The sequence below is a fragment of the Myotis lucifugus genome, unplaced genomic scaffold, assembly GCF_000147115.1.
Source record: "Myotis lucifugus unplaced genomic scaffold, Myoluc2.0 scaffold_1071, whole genome shotgun sequence".
Taxonomy (NCBI): Eukaryota; Metazoa; Chordata; class Mammalia; order Chiroptera; family Vespertilionidae; genus Myotis; species Myotis lucifugus.
In genome coordinates this window covers 5,254-24,932 of record NW_005872119.1, presented here as the reverse complement: position 1 = coordinate 24,932, position 19,679 = coordinate 5,254, and the positions used below count along the sequence as shown (strand labels likewise).

The following is a 19,679-nucleotide window of genomic DNA, read 5'->3' as shown; positions in this document are numbered from 1 at the left end:
TTAGAGCAGTGGTTCTCAACCTGGCTGCACATTAGAATCACCTGGGAATCTTTTTAAAATCCTGATTTCTAGGCCTCATTCTCCGGAAATTCTGTTTCTTTGTTATGGGGTAAGGCCACAACATTAGTAACAAAGAAACAGAATTTCCGGAGGATGAGGCCCAGAAATCAGGATTTAAAAAAGATTCCCGCCGAAACCGGTTTGGCTCAGTGGATAGAGCGTCGGCCTGCGGACTGAAGGGTCCCAGGTTCGATTCCGGTCAGGGGCATGTGCCTGGGTTGCGGGCACATCCCCAGTGGGAGATGTGCGGGAGGCAGCTGATCGATGTTTCTCTCTCATTGATGTTTCTAACTCTCTATCTCTCTCCCTTCCTCTCTGTAAAAAATCAATAAAAAAAAAAAAAAAAAGATTCCCAGGTGATTCTAATGTGCAGCCAAGGTTGAGAACCACTGACTTAGAGGATATTATGCTAAGTGAAAGAAGTAACAGAGAATGACAAATACCATATGATTTCACTTATATGTGGAATCAAAAGACCAAACAAACAAACAAAACAGAAACAGACTCATAGATACAGAGAACAAACTGATGGTTGCTAGAAGGGAGAGGAGTTGGGGGGGGGGGTTGGGTGAAAAAGATGAAGGGAGTAAGAAGTACAAATTGGTAGATACATTGGTAGTTAGAAACCAGTCACAGGGATGTAAGGTACAGCATAGGGAATATAGTTAATAATATTGTAATAACTATGTATGATGTCAGGTGGGTACTAGACTTATTGGAGAGATCATTTCATAAATTGTATAAATGTCTAACCACTATGCTGGACATCTGAAACTAATCTATATATATAAAAGGCTAATACGCTAAGTGTCCGACCATTCAACTGGTCACTATGACACGCACTGACCACCAGGGGGCAGACGCTCAAAGCAGGAGCTGCTGTGACGCGCACTGGCCATTTACAGAGAAAAGGCACCATGTACCTGGTGCCCACAAAGCAACACTCGGCTTCCCCCGAGTGGGACACTGTCCCTGCCACCACCCCACAGTGGCACCCCACCAAATCGCAGCCAACGCTGCCAAGACTCCATGGTGCAAAATGTGGCCCACAGCCCAGCCCAGCCGGGAAACAGTCACTGTGGGCGCTGGGTAATGACATCATGTAGCAACGCCCAGCTTCCTCTCCCTAGTGACCAGCCTCTTTGGAGTTTCTTTAGCCCAAGAACCTGACTTGCTTTATAGCCAGGTACAAACATTTTACACTTTAACCAAATGTCTGTGAAGCGATTTTCCATGCTTCATCTCATTTGATCCTCACAGAAATCCTGGAGTAGGTAGATAAGAGACTTGGTAGAATCCTATTTTCTTTTCATTAGCTGGAAAATGGAGATTTGTTTTTTTTAAAATATATTTTATTGATTTTTTTACAGAGAGGAAGGGAGAGGGATAGAGAGTTAGAAACATCAATGAGAGAGAAACATTGATCAGCTGCCTCCTGCACACCTCCTACTGGGGATGTGCCCGCAACCAAGGTACATGCCCTTGACCGGAATCGAACCTGGGACCCTTCAGTCCACAGGCCGACGCTCTATCCACTGAGCCAAACCAGTCAGGCTGGAAAATGGAGATTTAGAAAGCTTAGAAACTTGACCCGACTGAAAAGTAAGAAATGGTGGACCTTGAAAATGACTTCAGGTTTTCTCACTGTGCAGAATATAATCAAAGACTGCTACAGTTAAATATTTTACCCTTTGTTCTCCCTGCGTGATCTACAATAATAATCTGCTTCGTGTTGATATTTACTGCTGTGTTGCTGACAATTACCTGAAAGAGAAGTTGGGGTGCTTCACTGGGCTGGAAAAAGTTTAGCTAAATCAGAAACCAGGTCTAATTAAGCAAGTTTATCTATATATTTAAAGCTCTCTCTGGCGCCAATCACACGTGTGTGTTTTGATCTGTCATTGTTGATTGTGAATTTGGTTGACACTTCTGTTATAGAGAAAGGGGGAATAGAGATATTAAAATATTTCTTCTAATTAATTTCCTTTCAATGTGCACAAATTCGTGCACCATTCCACTAGTAGAAAATGATATTAAATGTCAAGTTGAAAAAAGTTAAGAAAAGGATGAGAATGGAGAAAAATGGGGGAATATCCACATATTTTCAACCAAAAGGTATACTGTGCATTGACAATATTTACAGTTTTATGGGTGAAGTATTTTATAAAATGCCAATCATTAATGGGACCTGAAAGGTCATTTATTCTAGTCCAAACTTTTCATTTTGTAAATGAGAAAACTGAGTCTGGATAGTAAAGAGAAACAAACCAAAACCAAAGTCTATAAGTAATTTCCTTCTTTCAAAGTGCTTTCCCATGTGTGATATTTGACTCAATTCTCAAACTAATCGTGTAAGAGAAGTAATCCCATATTATGATTAAAGCCATTCTGCTGATCAGAGAAGAAATGCACTGGCAGGTTGACTTTGGTCTCAGATCACAATGTCATGAGGGCAAACCACAACTTGGAGCCAGGCTTCTGGTCCATAGCCCATGTTCTGTGGCACATTAATAATGATAATAGGGTTTAGGGCTACATATCCTGCTCTGAATAATTTTTAGGATAAAAAACTCTGGTTTATCATTGTGGTCTCAAACATTATGGTGTAACTGTATATAGGGAATTGTAAACAGAAATTCCTGCTCCCCCGTGTGATTTAAATCTGGAGTGAGGCTTAGACATTCTAAAAAGCATTCTCAGTGACTCTCATGTGACAGTTCATGTACCACATCTTTGAGAAACAAAGAAGGCAAGAAACTTTAGGACCTTCCTTGCTCATTTTCTGATTTCTTCAGGCCCCCGCTATGTGGCAATGGGAGGGCTATTTATTGAGGCAAGACTTCTATTTAGGCTTCCAAATCTTTCACAAAAAAATCTCAACCCGTTCAGGTAATTTTTAAAATGTTTATGCTCTTATTCAACAACTCAGAATACCCACATTGCGGGTCCTTGACAAAGACTATTGCCTTGAGTTGCCTCCTGTTTTCACTTGTAGAAACTGATTAACAAGGGGTCAGTCCGAAGGACGTGCCTCTGAGCAGTGGTCCTCAAACCTCAGCGGTCACCTAAAGGACTTTTCAACAGGTAGCTGGATGCCATCCCCAGAGTTTTTGACTCGTAGTTTGGAGGTGGGGCCACAGAATTTGATTTCTTTCTTTTTTTTTTTAAATTTTCAATTACAGTTGACATTCAATATTATTTTACATTAGTTTCAGGTATACATCAGGAATATGCACTTCTAACAAGCTTCTGAGTGCTGCTGATGCAGTTGGTTTGGAAACCATACTGTGAGAACCACTGCTGCAGGAGATCACTGGCCCTTAACCATATAACCATATATATATATATATTTGTAGTACAGACTCTTTAGAATATGATGAAAGACATAGGCTTTTATTTCATAAAAATGCACATACACATAAAATTTTGTACGTGATTTCAGGAGGTTCATAGATGCTGAAGGAGTTATGGATCCCAGGCTAAGAACTTCTGCTCTAGAAATTCCAGGTTTTGTTCCCAAATAAGACTAAACCAGCGGTTCTCAACCTGTGGGTCGCCAACCTGTGGGTCGCGGCCCCTTTGGGAGTCGAACGACCCTTTCACAGGGGTCGCCTAAGACCATCGGAAAACACATATATAATTACATATTGTTTTTGTGATTAATCACTATGCTTTAATTATGTTCAATTTGTAACAATGAAAATACATCCTGCATATCAGATATTTACATTACGATTCATAACAGTCGCAAAATTACAGTTATGAAGTAGCAACAAAAATAATTTTATGGTTGGGGGTCACCACAACATGAGGAACTGTATTAAAGGGTCGCAGAATTAGGAAGGTTGAGAACCACTGGACTAAACCATCATGTACTGTGTGTTGTGCTGAGTTCGGTCTCACATTAGGCCCTCTGATTGCACTGCAGAAACTGCCATGGGCACTCACTATCACACTTATAAATGGGGTTCAGGACTTCATTCTCTGCATTAACAATCGCTTACAGTAAGATCCATGTAAGATATTTCTCTCCTTTTTAATAGGACTCGTTTTTCCTGAGGAATGGCTCGCTTGTCTTTTCATGGTCAATGTGAATTTTATGTAACTGGCCACACTTCCCCTTCTACTCTGGCTCATCAAACTTAGAACCAAATTGATGCCCGAAATTTAGTAAGCATTTGGCACTATAGCCTTTGTGCTCTTGTTCTACCACGTTTTAAACTTCCTATACAATCTATCTTTTCCATGGCTTAGACATTATATTTGGCTTCAGTTAATTGTTTGAGATATTTTCTTCTCTCTATTACACACATGTTCACGTATGTGACAGTCTCAAGATCACAGGGATTTCGATTAGTCTCTGACCATGACCTGTGGCTGGGGCTGTGTGCTCAGCACTGCAATGCCACCTCTCTCACGCTGACCTCCACACACCACTGGATCCCAACACCTGAGCTGAGAACCATCTAATTTATTTTGAGCTGTCAAGCCTTTTGGAGAATCAGGCAGGGTATGAATACAAAAGCTTATCATTCATTTTCTTTTCTTTCTTTTTAAAAATATATATATTTCTATTGATTTCAGAGAGGAAGGGAGAGGGAGAGAGAGACAGAGACATCAATGATGAGAGAGAGTTATTGACCGGCTGCCTCCTGCACGCACCCCCCACAGGGGACCAAGCCCACAACCCAGGCATGTGCCCTTGACTGGAATCGAACCTTGAACCCTTCACTCCGCAGGCTGATGCTCTATCCACTGAGCCAAACCAGCTAGGGCATCATTCATTTTTATATAAACAAGTAGTCCTCACCTCACTGTATTCTTATCAAAACCTCATGAGGCAGTTATCATCATCTTTGTAAAGAGGAATTGAGGTTCCTAAATGTGCTTACCAATGAGAAAGGAGAGAATTGGGAACAGGAGCCAGCCTTGATTCTTAATCAATCTAGTTCTTTAACATTCATGTGTCCAAATCATTTGTTTGTTCTTTTATTTTATTTAACTAGAAGACGTATTCGGTGTCAACTAGGTGCCAGATATTGAGCTAATTTATGTAAGACATGGCCCCTGCCTTCAAGTAAGGCCGAGTCCGGAAGGAAAATAGTCAATGACAATATAGTGAGGTAATGTGATAGAGAGATGAGATTAATGTGAATGGTCATCAGAGATGTATTTAACTTTCCTGTAGTAATGTGTTGGGGAAGTGGGGAGAGAGAATGAATTAGTTAATGGGTGTGTTGGTGTATAGGGGTCACCCTGGGGGGAAGTTCTGAAGAGATGATGTCTGACTAACTTTCAAAGGATGACAAGAGGCAAGGAGGTGTCCACTGTGATTAGAGCTGCAGGTGCAAAAGCACAGAGGTTTAAGAGTGTATAGCTCAGTCCCTATGACTGATGCATAAATTAGTTATTTCCCTAATTACTTAAAATTTTTATAAACAGTCCTTTAACTTCACTTCCATCAAAAAGAATGGTTAACTATACTAGAAAACAACTTCTTACCTTAATATTGATTATAATATCAGGTTTCAAATCTAGATTTTTAATTAAGGTTATTTGCTGTAAAGTAGTCATGGCATCCTGTGGAAGTGTTGGTATTTCAGTGATAATATAACCTGTAGAGTAAAATATGATTTTTAAAGTTTTATATTACCCATGTGAGAGCATGGAATTATTATTATTGCTTTACAAAATGTCATCTAATTTCTGATGAACACTAATGCAGGGGATGGAACCTGCAACAGAGGTACTGCCCTTGACAGGGAATCAAATCTGAGACCCTTCGGGTCCATGGGCCAATGCTCTAACCATTGAGAAACTGGCCAGGGCTCCTTATCAAGTTTTGGTGTAGGATCAAGAATATCCACAATTATCCTAAAGACCATTAAAATACCCTTCCTTTTCCAATTACCATTGTGTGAAGCTGGATTTTCTTCATGTACTTCAACAAAAACAATATATTGCAACAAACTAAGCAAAGGCAGATGTGAGAATTCAGCTAGGTCTTCTCTTATGCCAGACATTAAAGAAATTTGCAAAAATAAAATATCACCAAATATTGTGCTTTGAATAATATAATTATGTTTATAAAATATGCTATTTATGTTAACATGGAACTGTTTTTTAAATATTTTAAACATGTTCTAGTTTTAATTTCTAATATGGTAAATACCGATAGATATAACCCATAAGTAAAAGCTCCTTTGGAGCCTCAACAATTCTCGTAAGTGTAATGGAATCTTGAGAACTGCTATCCTATACAATGCCTAGAGTAGTGTAATAAAAAAAGCTACTAAGCATCTGTTGGTAGATGAATAAATGTGTCTCATAAGCCAACCTCAAAATCCCCACTTAAGAAGATATCGATCACAATCTTTTATTTAAAAAAAAAAATCAGATCAACAACTCTCATGGTAATCCAAAACCTCATTAAATGTGTCAGTTTCTCCTAAGCTTTCTCACTTTACTTTTTGCCTCTATGCGTTGGACGCTGTCCAGAGAAGCAACCCTAAGCAGAAAGGGAGATCTGTTATCTTGGGTTTGGATATGTGAGTGTTAGCATGATTCTCTCCTGTTTTACTATAATCCTTAGTTTCCTACTTGGCTTTCACTTCCTTATGTGTTCCTGCTGTTATCTTTGAAACACTCTGCAAGAGGGGTGGCATCCTGAGGCATTCATTCTATTTGAGGCTCTTTAAGCGAGCCCAAGGCACCACTGCAAAAATACAGCCATGCATGCAGCCGTGCCTTCTCAGGAACTGGAGCCAGAGCCGGGCCTTTCTCTGCTTGCCTCCTCCTGCTGTTCTGGCTTTTTTGCTTTCCTGTCTCAGCACTCCCCTAGTTTGGTCTGGCTCCTGTCGTTAATCTAGTCCTCACTTGATTAGCAACTTCTTTTGAACTTGTTTTCAAGGCTTTGACCAGTGCCTCCTCTGGGGGCTGATGGCTGGTGTTAACGTCCAGGTCTGACACATCACAAAGGTGGGTGCTGTGCTGAATGGGGCAGCTTGCCCAACCCTAGATTGAATTCAAGCCTGGCCCAGCTCACCCCTCCCATCAGACAATTCCAAAGCCCCTGGTCAGCACCTGTTGGAATGCAGGGAGACTTCTGGGGTCCACAGTCAGGGGGTAAGCTGGGTGAACAGACTGAAGCCTGCCAATAACTAGAGCCAGAGGACAAGCTGGGGCTATTCTCGTTTCCGTTCCTGCCTGAGAAGTGTGGATTAATACAGAGGAACCTAATTAACCCATTGACAGGACTTAGTAATCAAACCCAGGGTGAACGGGAAAGCAGTCAGCAGAAGCTGTCAGCACTGCGAGGAGGATCACAGCAGCTTTTTGAAGCTTTTGTTGAAAAACACAGTGCTAAAAGAAGATTGGATCATGTAAAGTTAATTCATACAAAAGGAGAGTATAAGAAATAAAAACAAGTAAATAAGCAAAACTATCTGAAGTGCTGGATTGAATTCAGGCTCTGGGACCTGTGCCAGGGCAAAAGAAAGAGCAACTCCAGAAATTACTTCTGCTCAGACAGAGCATTTTTTAAAAAATATATTTTTATTGATTTTTAAAGAGAGGAAAGGAGAAGGATAGAGAGGTAGAAATATGAGAGAGAAACATCGATGGGCTGCCTCCTGCACGCCCCCTACTGGGGATGAAGCCAGCAGACCTCCTGGTTCATGGGCCCATGCTCAACCATTGGGCCACACTGGCTGGGAAAAGCACAGTTTTAAGGCTGCTCTGATAACCATCAATGCACAGAAATAAACATACCAAAGTGAGAGATTTCTAGGGAGTTGAGCTTCTCCAACATTAGCTTTATGACAAGTTCATCTGGAATGCTTTGACCACTCATCAGCATTGATTGCAACTAAGAAAAGCACAGATATTTTACATTACTGTATAATATACCTGTGATACACAGCTTTAAAAAAATAATAACTTTGAAATTTAGATTTGTTTACCATAACTCCTGCTTCGGTTTCATTGGCAATATGTTCTTCCAAAATTGTTAGAGCTGAAATAAGAATTCAAAATATTAGCACAAAGTGGTATTAGATTTGTCAAATTAAGAAACGCATTTGTGTGTTTTGTAACTGGTAACAAAGATTAACATTTGTGTATCACTTTAGAGTGTACAAAGCATGTTTATACACAAGTGTAGAAGCAGCAGAATATTTTCCACAGAGAACCCATCTCTGCCACCTTGGGGAAGCTAACTTCCTAAACACCACCATGCCTCGGGCGCTTATGCCCTGTATAATATGCAAAAGAATATGAGCATGAAATGAGGCTGTGTATATGATAATGATTTGGAAATTGTGAAGTATTGCACAAAAGTATCTGGACTATATTACTTATAACCATACCGTTATATCCAGAGCCCATTAATTTTGTATGCTGGTTGTAAAAAAGGGAAATATGCATCAAGAAATTATAAAATAGATAAAAACTGATAGAAAAAGGGTCCTAAAGCTGAAATTTGAATAATGTGTTTCCTTTTTATTTATTTTTTAAAAATATGTTTTTATTGATTCTAGAGAGAGAAAGGGAGAGGGATAGAGAGAGAGAAACATCGATCAGCTGCCTCCTGCACACCATCTACTTGGGATCGAGCCTGCAGCCCAGGCATGTGACCAGACCAGGAATTGAAGCTGTGACGTCTTGGTTTATGAGTCAATGCTTAACCACTGAGCAACACCAGCTGGGCAAGTGTTTCCTTTTTAAGAGGAAATATTCCATCTCTTGCTGGAAAATGTCCTGGGATAGAAATGACAGGGGAGGACCCAGGAGCTATATTATGTCCCTAGCTGCTAATAATCTATGGAACACTTGATATTCTTTAAGATTTCCTACAAATGAATTTTTTGATCAAAAAGGAAATTTTATTTTATTGTTTTAAAGTTTTTGTGTGTATATTTATTGAATTGTTTCTCTCCAAAAGTGTATTCAATTGCAATTTCACTAACAGCCCATGGAATGTTCATTTCATAAATTCTTGTAAACAATGACTGTAGAAACTTTAAAAATTTACTGCCAACTTGATAGGCAAATATGGATCGGTGTTATTTAAATTAGCATTTCTTTGAATAACAATGAGGTTAAACTCTTTTTTTCTTATATTGGCCTATTGCTTCTACTTTTATGAATTGTTTTTCAAAGAGGCCATAAGTAGTTGTATTGATTATCAGAATATTTATATATAAAGACATCAATCCTTGTCTTATATATTGCAAAGAATGTAAGTCAATTTATAAATAATAAAAAATAAATTTATCACTGAAGATAATTAAGTGCTGGAAAATATTCCCAAGAGCAGCTGTGAGAGTTTCTTCTCTTTTCATTTTTCATAGGAAGACACTCCAAAGACACATATCCTCAACAGTTCTAAATTATGAAATCAGAGAATTGGAAGCAACAGAATGGAGTCAAAGACCCTTCATAAACCCTCCTAAATTTTATGAACAAAACTAGGACTTACCAAAGGGCAAAACATGTTTGACGCTATTATAAAGATAATTCACTGGGTTGATAGTGATGTGTGATAAAGCAAAATGTTAGTCACAGACTATTGATAGGTTATATGAGTGTTCATTGTATAATATTTGAAAGTTATTATACTAAAATATTGGGGGGGGGGAAATAAAATTTACCTTCTACACGAATACATTTCCATTCTTGTGCTATGTGACGGGCTAATGTTGTCTTCCCAACACCCTTAAAAAGAAAGATTATTTAAAACCCAATAAAATAGCTATTTGCCAGTGGAACAGATATTCTTATTTTAAAAGATTCTATGGACAGTTACTATTATCAAGTGAACTATTTTCCAAAATAAATGAAGAGTATACCCGAAAAATCAGGAAACTGTACCAAAATAATATTCCATGTATTAAACACTTTTGAATGTCAAAGCATTGTGATTATATTGAGATTCATCATTTTAGTTCCTTCTTAAAGTTCATAATCATGAATTGTTTATGGCCAACTTCCTGCAGTCCCTCCCCCTCAAGCCGGCTGATCCCCCAATAGGCCTTGATCACCGGCCAGGCCGACGGACCCCCCACCTGTGCACGAATTCGTGCACCAGGCCTCTAGTAGATAACAAAAGGATATCATAAACACAGTTATCCAAAATATATTTTAAAACAAACAAAATGGATAAATTCTTAGAAAAATCAGTTTCTTAAGAAAAAAAAAAAGGAAAACCTAAGTGGTTCTTTAACCATTAAGGAAATGGGGTCAGTAATTAAAAATCTTCCCACAAAGAAACCAGATGGTTTTGTTGAAGAGCTCCATGTCTTACAAGACTTGGACTTCGTAAGACTTTTATTTAGTAACTCCCGATAGAAAAAAGTCCTTCTTTTTTTTAAAAAAAATATTTTTTTTAGAGAGGGATAGAGAGTTAGAAACATCGATGGGAGAGAAACATCGATCAGCTGTCTCCTGCACACCTCCTATTGGGGATGTGCCCACAACCAATGTACATGCCCTTGACCGGAATCGAACGTGGGAACTTCTAGTCTGCAGGCTGACGCTCTATCCACTGAGCCAAACCAGCTAGGGTGAAAAAAGTCCTTCTTAATGAATATCTTAAAGTATCACACTCTAAGATAAAAGATCACTTTATTGAAGTAACAGCTGCATCTGATTACTTTCACTGTTGATTTTTAAACTCTGTTATGTTTTTAGAAACATAATAAAATTATTGGAATCATTTCTTGGTATCTGTCCTAGGATCCATATAACTTTAGGTTAAAAAGCAGGATCCAGCCTTTGGTCTCTGCTGTTCTGAAGAGGCTCTTTCATTAACCAGCTCTGGCCCCTAATGGTAACTACCAACTAGCTCTGTGGTTGCAAAGAGCTCTCATCTAGAGGGCCTTACTGGAGCTGCCTAGAAAGGCAAGCTGTCTTATGACAGCCATTTTTGGTTCCTTCCTGTCTTGTGGAAAGACAATGCATAGGTCCACCGACACATTATGGGCCAAGATGAGGCACCTTGCCTCGCAGTAGCTTCAGATATTAATGGGAGAACTTCCCATTTGTCCTAATATTGTCCCCCCTTCACATACCCAGGGAGGCTCACAACAAATTCCACAGGAAGTTTTATATGCACATTGAGTCTGATGTAACCTTGGCTCACATACAGCTAACAATTGTCATTGTACAGTGCTTTGAGGAGTTAAATTCTTCGTAATACAAAACCAAAGATAATGTAGGTTCCTTTCCAATTATAATGCACAAGAAGAGAGAAAGTTTATACATTTACAACCAATATTGTATCAGGTTTTAAGTCATACAATGAAAGTCTAACAAACACTCAAAAAAATTTAGTACACTATGTGATTTTCATTCTTATTTGGTAACATAAGATTCCTAAGATTATGACTTTAAAAATTAAAAAAGTATACTAAATAAATACTTCTTAGCCATCAAAAAGAAGGAAATCTTACCTTTTGCAAAAGCATGGATGGACCTGGGGAGTATTATGCTGACTGAAATAAGCCAGTCAGAGAAAGACAAATACCATGTGATCTCACTAATTTGTGGAATCTAATGAACAAAATAAACTAACAAACAAAATAGAAACAGACTCATCGATGTCAGAAGGGAGGAGGTAAGGAGGCTGGGTGAAAAAGGTGAAAGGATTAAGCAAAAAAAAAACAAAACAAAAAACCACAAAACCTCATAGACAACAGTATTGTCATTACCAGAGCAAACTAGGGGTAGAGGAGGCAGAAGACGGTAAAGGAGGAATAAATGGTGTTGGAAACAGACATGATATGGGGTGGTGAAAATAATATAATATACAGATGATGTATTATAGAATTGTACACCTTAAACCTATATAACTTAATTAACCAATGTGACGCTAACAAATTCAATTTAAAAACAGAAGTACAAATTGGTCCTTAGAGCATAGTTATGGGGATGTAAAGTACAGCATAGGGAATATAATCCATAATATTCTAATAACTATGTATGGTGTGAGACAGGTACTAGATTTATCGGGATGATCACTTACTAAGTTATGTAATGTCTAATCACTGGGGTGTACACCTGAACCTAATATAATAATGTATGTCAACTGCAATTGAAAAATAAAAATTATTTAGAAATGGGAAAAAAAAACACAGAACAAAAACTGGCCAAATTAACTAAGTTGCTAGATACTCTAGGGCGGTGTTTAGGAAGAGAGTGTGAGGGTCTGGAGTGCTGTCATGCTCAGTGTCTCTATCTGAGCGTGTGCAGTCCATGCAAATGCACCCAGATGTACATCTATGAGTCATTTTCTGTATGCTTATTATCCTTCAATAAAGTGTTTTTTAAAATTATACCAAATAAGTTAGAAGAGATAACTTACTGGTTTCCCAAATACAACAAAGCAAACAGGTTTAGATAACATAAAGTGTTTTTCAGCTTCATCTTCATCAAATATATCCACAAAAGGATGTTCTTCTATCTTCTCTTGAAAAGCCATAATAAAAAATACTGCAATAAGAAAGAGTAAGATTGTTAAAGTGCCTAATTTAGTTGGAATAAGTAGGTAGGCTAGGGAGAACTAGAATACCCTATAAATTTACTTAGCCCAGAAGCCAGTTCATACCACTAAATACATGGCTTTTGCTAATAATTACAAATAAGTTAAACTCATGTATTAAAATAATAATAGGGGTCGGGGGGAGGGATTGCGGGAGGATGGCTGTGGGAGGGCACTAACCACCAAGGGGCGGCTCCTGCATTGAGCATCTGCCCCCTGGTGGTCAGTGCACGTCATATGACTAAACGACTGGCCCGCTGGCCAACTTCCTGCAGTCCCTCCCCTCCCAGCCGGCTGGCCTCCCAATAGGCCTTGAACACTGGCCAGGCCAAGGGACCCCACCTGTGCATGAATTCGTGCATCAGGCCTCTAGTAGATAATAAAAGGATATCATAAACACAGTTATCCAAAATATATTTTAAAACAAACAAAATGGATACATTCTTAGAAAAATCAGTTTCTTAAGGAAAAAAAAAAGGAAAACCTAAGTGGTTCTTTAACCATTAAAGAAATGGGGTCAGTAATTAAAAATCTTCCCACAAAGAAACCAGATGGTTTTGTTGAAGAGCTCCATGTCTTACAATCTTACAGATTCTCTTTCAGAAAAAAGGTAGTGTAGACTTCCTACATAAATTTATGGGTTTCATATAATCTCCATACCTAAACAAGAGAACAGTGTGAAAAAGCATAATTATGTGCCAATTTCATTCATGAATAAGATTTTAAAAATCTTAATCAATATAATAGCAAGTTGAATCCAGCAATATATAAAAAAGATAACAACATCATGATCAAGTTGGGTTTTCCTCAGGAATTCAAGGCTGGTTTAATATGAGAACATTAAATTATCACATTAAAATAAAGGAGAAAAACTATATGATTATCTTAATGGAAAAAGTATAGGACAATTCAATACCCTTTAATTATTAATAAAAGATAAACTAGGAATAAAGGAAACTTCTGTAACTGATAAAGAGTATGAAAACAAGACAAACACATTCAATGATTAAATATTTAAGGTGTTCTTTTTAAAGTCATAACAAGACAAAAATGTGTAATTATTCTCAGTTGATCCGATTACCTGTACAGAAAACTCAATCATGGATAAATTTTAAGAGTTAATGAGATAATCCACTTTTCTGGATTCAAAATCATTGTACAAAATTCAGTTGTATTTCTATACACCAAAAAACAGCTAAAAAATTTTAACAAAAAATAAATATGACTTAACAGCAAACATATAAGTAACCAGGATTAAATATAATCAAAGATAGATAGGCCCTTTATGAAAAAATTACAAAACCTTATAAAAGACTTTAATAAGCAAATTTCAAAAATGGAATAAAACTATGTCAGAGTGGTCTGGGACACCGTCCAGGGGAAAAAAAATGGATTGAGGGAATTATAAGCTTCCAGGTACATGGGATCTGATTATACTTCTCTATGGAAGTTAAGAATTTTCAAATGGGCTTAATATAACTAACATTATTTTAAGATGTCATTATGAAACAAGATATAGCGAGAAATATTACTACTATATTAAAAATACCTAAGATGAATACTTCATGAACTACAGGGCTGAAATTTTAAGCTTTTTATACCAAAAATATAAGTAATACTACCATGAAATGTAGTTTTAAAGGGGAAAATGCATCTACACCTTTTAGAAAGATGGTGCACTTATTAAAGAAACTCTATTAAGTACTAAGACTCTATTAAATACTAAGGCCTGGGATGAGGCTACCTAGGTGGATGTCAAAAGTACCTTGAATCCCCAGGTTCCCCTGAGTGCTCTGCATTAACAGAAGTAGCCCCTCCTCCTTTCTGGAAGATTTCAGGCTCTTCTTGCCTGGCCTAATGGAGATGCCTCAGAAGACAATGCTTGCCTTCCACCAAGATTTGCCTTCACCCTCCCTCATAGCTTCTAGAGCAGTAGCTGGTGTCAAATGTCAGCCTAGCCCAGTGGTCGGCAAACTCATTAGTCAACAGAGCCAAATATCAACAGTACAACGATTGAAATTTCTTTTGAGAGCCGAATTTTTTAAACTTAAACTATATAGGTAGGTACATGGTTATTAACTTAATTAGGGTATTCCTAAGCTGGCCTTTGCTAAAAACGTCCTCAGTCTGATTGAGGTACGTTCGCTGAGGTCGACCCCTTCCAACTCTCCCATCCACACTCGTCTTGTATACTTGTTTCGTCTATCTTCTTTCCGAAAACCAACTTCTGCGCATGGGCCACGAAGTTTCAATCACACTGTACGTGCGTGCCTGCACGTGGTATTTTGTGGAAGAGCCACGCTCAAGGGGCCAAAAAGCCGCATGTGGCTCACGAGCCGCGGTTTGCTGACCACTGGCCTAGTCCAACTGGTGAGGCACTGGTACAGGAAAAATAGGTATTAGGCACCTAAAGAGCTGAAGGGCCTGGCTATGATGTGCCAGTAGAAACCAGGAAAACATCCTGGGAGATCTTGAGAGTGCTGGGTAGGGGAATGTTGACTGGATAAGACTTTATTGACATGGGGACTCTCTCTGAGGACTCATGCCTTAACATCTGGTTAGGATACCTGGAGTGGGTCTTAATTCACCTGGTCAAGGGCCTGTAAGGAACAAGATCAGAAGATAAAGGAGTTTGGGGGAAGAGCATGTGAATGGACAGATGAGAGTGGTATGGCAATCACACTCCAAGGCAGCGGTTCTCAACCTGTGGGCCGCGACCCCTTTGGCGGTGGAACGACCCTTTCATAGGGGTCGCCTAAGACCATCCTGCATATCAGATATTTACATTGCGATTCATAACAGTAGCAACATTAAAGTTATGAAGTAGCAACGAAAGTAAATTTTATGGTTGGGTCACAACATGAGGAACTGTATTTAAAGGGCCAGAAGGTTGAGAACCACTGGCTAAGCCTTAGGCCCTAAGGTGACCTCTGAAGAGTCACACCCTTGTGTAATTCTCCTCCTCTGACTGCAGTCTGTGACTTGCTTCTAAATATAGCAAAAGTAATAAAAATGTCACTCCCATAACATCATGTTATAGAAGACTCCATCTTAGTGGTCTGGAGAGAGACCTCCTGATTGGTTCTGAAGAAAGAAGTTATAAAAGAACCACATGGCAAGGAACAGTCGGTGGCTTCAGAAACTGAGTGCAGCCACTGGCCCCCAGTCAGTTAGAAAACTGGGACCTCAATCCTAGAGACAAATTTTGCCAACAATGTGACTGAGCTGGGAAGTGGACTCTTCCCTAGTTGAACCTCCAGATAAAAATGCAGCTCAGCCAACACTTTGATTGCAGTCTTGTGAGACCCTGAGCAGAGGATCTAGCTAAGCCATGTCAGGACTCCTGAACATGGAAACTGTGAGATAATAAATGTATTTTTTTAAACATACTGTATTTTTATTTATTTCAGAGAGAAAGGGAGAGGGAGAGAGAAACATCAGTGATGACAGTGAATCATTGACTAGCTGCTTCCTGCATGCTCCCTGTTGGGGGATCGAGCCTGCAACCCAGGCATATGCCTTGACTGGGAATTGAACCCTGACCTCCTGGTTCATAGGTTAATGCTCAACCACTGAGCCATGTCAGCTGGCAAATGCGTGTTTTAAAATGCTAAATTTGTGGTAATTTGTTATACTGCATAAAAAACTAAACAAAGGAACACAAAATATGTGGAGCTTTCTCACAAAGCATCCATCTCAGAAGAGGCAGTCACCAACCCGGTGGTCAGGACGATAATCCAGTAAATGCCAACTAGCCTTTGTCCTTGGTCACCTCAGTGCTTGCCTCATGGGCTCAGACATGGAGTAAGCATGTGGCAGGGATGGAGGCAATGGAGGCTACGCATGGGCTCAACAACAAGGCTCCCTCTCAGGCTCCTCTAGTACTTCTGTTGAATGTCTTCCCTATCTGCTGCAGAGACCGAGGCTGAGCCCCAATATGATACACCCATTCAGTGACAAATTGTTGATTTGCCTTTCCTACCTGATGCCTTGGCCAGCATCACTTTCTGTGGCCTGGACTTGTAGCACTTATCATGGGATCCCACGTCATACTGCTTTGGATCAAAGGAGCCTTTGTAGTAATGAAGATATAAGGAGGATCCTCCTACATACCACCTCACCTAGAAGCTGCTGGTGAGATTGTTAAAATGGCCTCTTAAAGATACAGCTAAAGTACCAGTATGGGATTGTGTGGCATTGAGACATGGTGCTTCAAGATGAGGAACATGCTTTGGACCAAGGATTTGGTAAGAGTGACTGCCCCCGTTATCACTCTGTGCTTGATGTTTGCACCAACCTTCTTCACAACTTGAGGCTCTGCTGGATTGGAAGCCCTGGTTTTGACTGAGGAGAGATGCTTCTTCCAAAGGACCCACTTAGTTAGGTTTCACTAAACCTAAAATTGCTGCTGCCACCTGATTATATTTGGCTCCACATACCTGGTAAGGAGTTATTACACTGGTGGAGGTAGAGCTGCTGCTACATAATTAGGACAGGGAAATTATGTCTTGAATGCAGGGGATTCTCTGAGACTCCTCTTGATGCTGTCACAGCCAGTGAATGGATAACGGTAGCAACCACCCACAACCTGACAAGGACATCATAACCAGGGGTTTATACTCTTCAGGGATGAAGACTGGCTACTCTACTGGTAAAACAATTTAAACCAGCAGACATGCTGGCCAAGGGTAAGGAAAATTTAGAAGGAGTGGTAGAAGAGGGAAGTGATCAATTATCAGTCATAGACTTAGGATTAATTGCAATAGTGAATTCTGTAGTCTGTCCTGCTAATCATATTTTTGTGAGTCCATTTCTTTTAGAAATTGGGACCAGACACCATGTTGAAGAATCAGTGACAGATGGTGTGAACTTGGGGACATGGGGGAGAAGTGGATATGAGTGGTGCAAAGGTTGGAACAGAGCAGAAGTTATTACTGCCCTGTTCATATCTACTTGACATATACCTTTTCCATGCATGGCCAGCCCAACTTCCAACTGCTGGCTGGCATGTGTGACTCTGCCTAATGGCTCTTTTTGGCTGCCAACACCTATTCTGCCTGAGCACAGGGCAGAGTGGAAGTTCCAGGGGATTAACAATCAGCCAATAACTGGTGGGGGTTGATGAACGAATACACCAGCTCCTTTGCCCCTTAAGAGGAAATAACTGAGACATCCATTCAGCCATGTGAATTCCCCAGTGAATTCAGCCCACAGAGAAATTTGTTTGATAATATTCCCTTTATTAGCTTCCTTCACTTCCCTGTTGTTTTGGGGAGTATTCCCCATAGGAACTATTTGTATTCAAATTTTTGTCTCAGGATCTGTTTTTGGCTGAATCAAACTAAGACAAAGTTCAAATGGAAATGCTTAATTATAATATAACTAGAGGCCCAGTGCATGAAATTCGTGCACTCAGGCGGGGGTGGGGGTGGGGGGAGGTCCCTCAGCCCAGCCTGTTCCCTCTACCATGGGGAGCGGGCCTTAGCCATCAGTCGGACATCTTTAGTACTGCCACGGAGGCAGGAGAGGCTCTCGCCACTGCTGCTGTGCTCACCAGCCGTGAGCCCGGATTCTGGCTGAGTGGCACTCCCCCTGTGGGAGCATATTGACCACCAGGGGGCAGCTCCTGCGTTGAGGGTCTGCCCCCTGGTGGTCAGTGTGCGTCATAGCGACCGGTCGTTCTGCCATCAGGCCAAAACCGGCTCTCCAACATCCCCTGAGGGGTCCCAGATTGCGAGAGGGTTCAGGCCAGGCCAAGGGACCCCACTAGTGCACGATCGGGGTTGGGGAGGGACTCGGGCGGGTGGCCAGCCAGGGAGGGACTGTGGGAGGGCTCCAGGGCTTGTGCAGCCCATCTTGGACCCCAGCAGCAAACTAACCTACCGGTTGGAGCATCTGCCCCCTGGTGGTCAGTGCACGTCACAGCAAGCAGTTGAGTAGCCTTAGCATATAATGAGCATATTACACTTTGATTGGTTGAATGGCCAACTGGTCGACCGGAGACTTAGCATATCAGGCTTTTATTATATAGGCTAATTGAAAACTAAATATTAGAACATCACAATTCAACAAATATTTTAAGAGTTATCCTAAATAAAAACATTATGCAAATATTTAACTCATTTTCAGAAGAGTTGGTTTCCATTATAAATGGAACAGAGCTAAATATTTTTCCTCAGTTAAAAGATCCAAGTCAACACAAAATATCAAAACTGACATGGTCACCTATCTAGTTCTTAATAAAAGGAGTACCAAACTGTGAAAGGAAATTTAAAATGATTAAATATTTATTTGAAAAGTTCTGTAATTTTTCAACTTTGAATTTATATTATCTCTAATGTCACATTATATCATATAATTTCTAATATCACATTATGTGTTTACACTATAATTCAATGTACATTTTTAAAGTGTCCTTACAATTTTAGCAGTTGAAAAACCCTCTAGCAGTGGGTCCTGAGGGTTACACGGGGGAGGGGGGGGCGCTCCTGGAAAACCTCGCACTCTGCCTAGGCCAGATTAGCTGCCCCTCCAGTATTCATCTTATGCTCCCATAGTAGGTGCTCAGTAAATGTTTCTTGAATGAAAACATTAGTCTTTGAAAGGGGAAACATTTTTAAAAAGCGGAATTTGTGGAGATTTCGAAGTTTACTTTTGCAAGAAAAGTAACTGGTCTGGGGTCCCCGCAGGTGGAATTCCATTCAATCTGTACCAAAATGCATTGGGTCAATAAACTACCATCCCTACTTACCTGGCCGCAAGGGACCCCAGCGGACCCCACTGGTGGGCTACAGCCGCCTCCGGGAACCCTCGGATCTGTTGAGCGGTTGCCCAGGGAACCCCGGCGGGGCAGCGCGCAAGGACGCTTGGGAGGGGGCGGGGAGGGGCTCCGGGCTCAGGGCTTGGGGGCGGGGCATCGGCGGTGCGGCTGTAATTTGTTTTATTTTAAATATTCACTTTTGTACCTAAATTGGCATTCATAATTACAACACACTATATTTTCGCAAATCTAGAAGGCGATGACCAGAGAGGGTGCATGCACTGCCCATTTATGTCCACACCACCGGGTGGAAGGAGCCTC

At 40.2% G+C, this 19,679-nt stretch overlaps 1 protein-coding gene across 1 annotated transcript in view; it reads right to left on the bottom strand.

Annotated features, from left to right (window-relative positions):
• Positions 1–19,431, bottom strand: part of LOC102426895 (adenylate kinase 9-like) — a 112,034-nt gene extending 92,603 nt beyond the window's left edge. The window contains exons 1-6 of the mRNA XM_023747947.1: positions 19,350–19,431; positions 12,422–12,549; positions 9,711–9,774; positions 8,022–8,074; positions 7,831–7,927; positions 5,563–5,675 (exon numbers count right to left, since the gene is read on the bottom strand). Of these exons, the coding sequence (XP_023603715.1) occupies positions 5,563–5,675; positions 7,831–7,927; positions 8,022–8,074; positions 9,711–9,774; positions 12,422–12,538 (444 nt within the window). The 5' untranslated portion in view covers positions 12,539–12,549; positions 19,350–19,431. The remainder of the gene's footprint in view (positions 1–5,562; positions 5,676–7,830; positions 7,928–8,021; positions 8,075–9,710; positions 9,775–12,421; positions 12,550–19,349) is intronic.
• Positions 19,432–19,679: the final 248 nt, after the last annotated feature.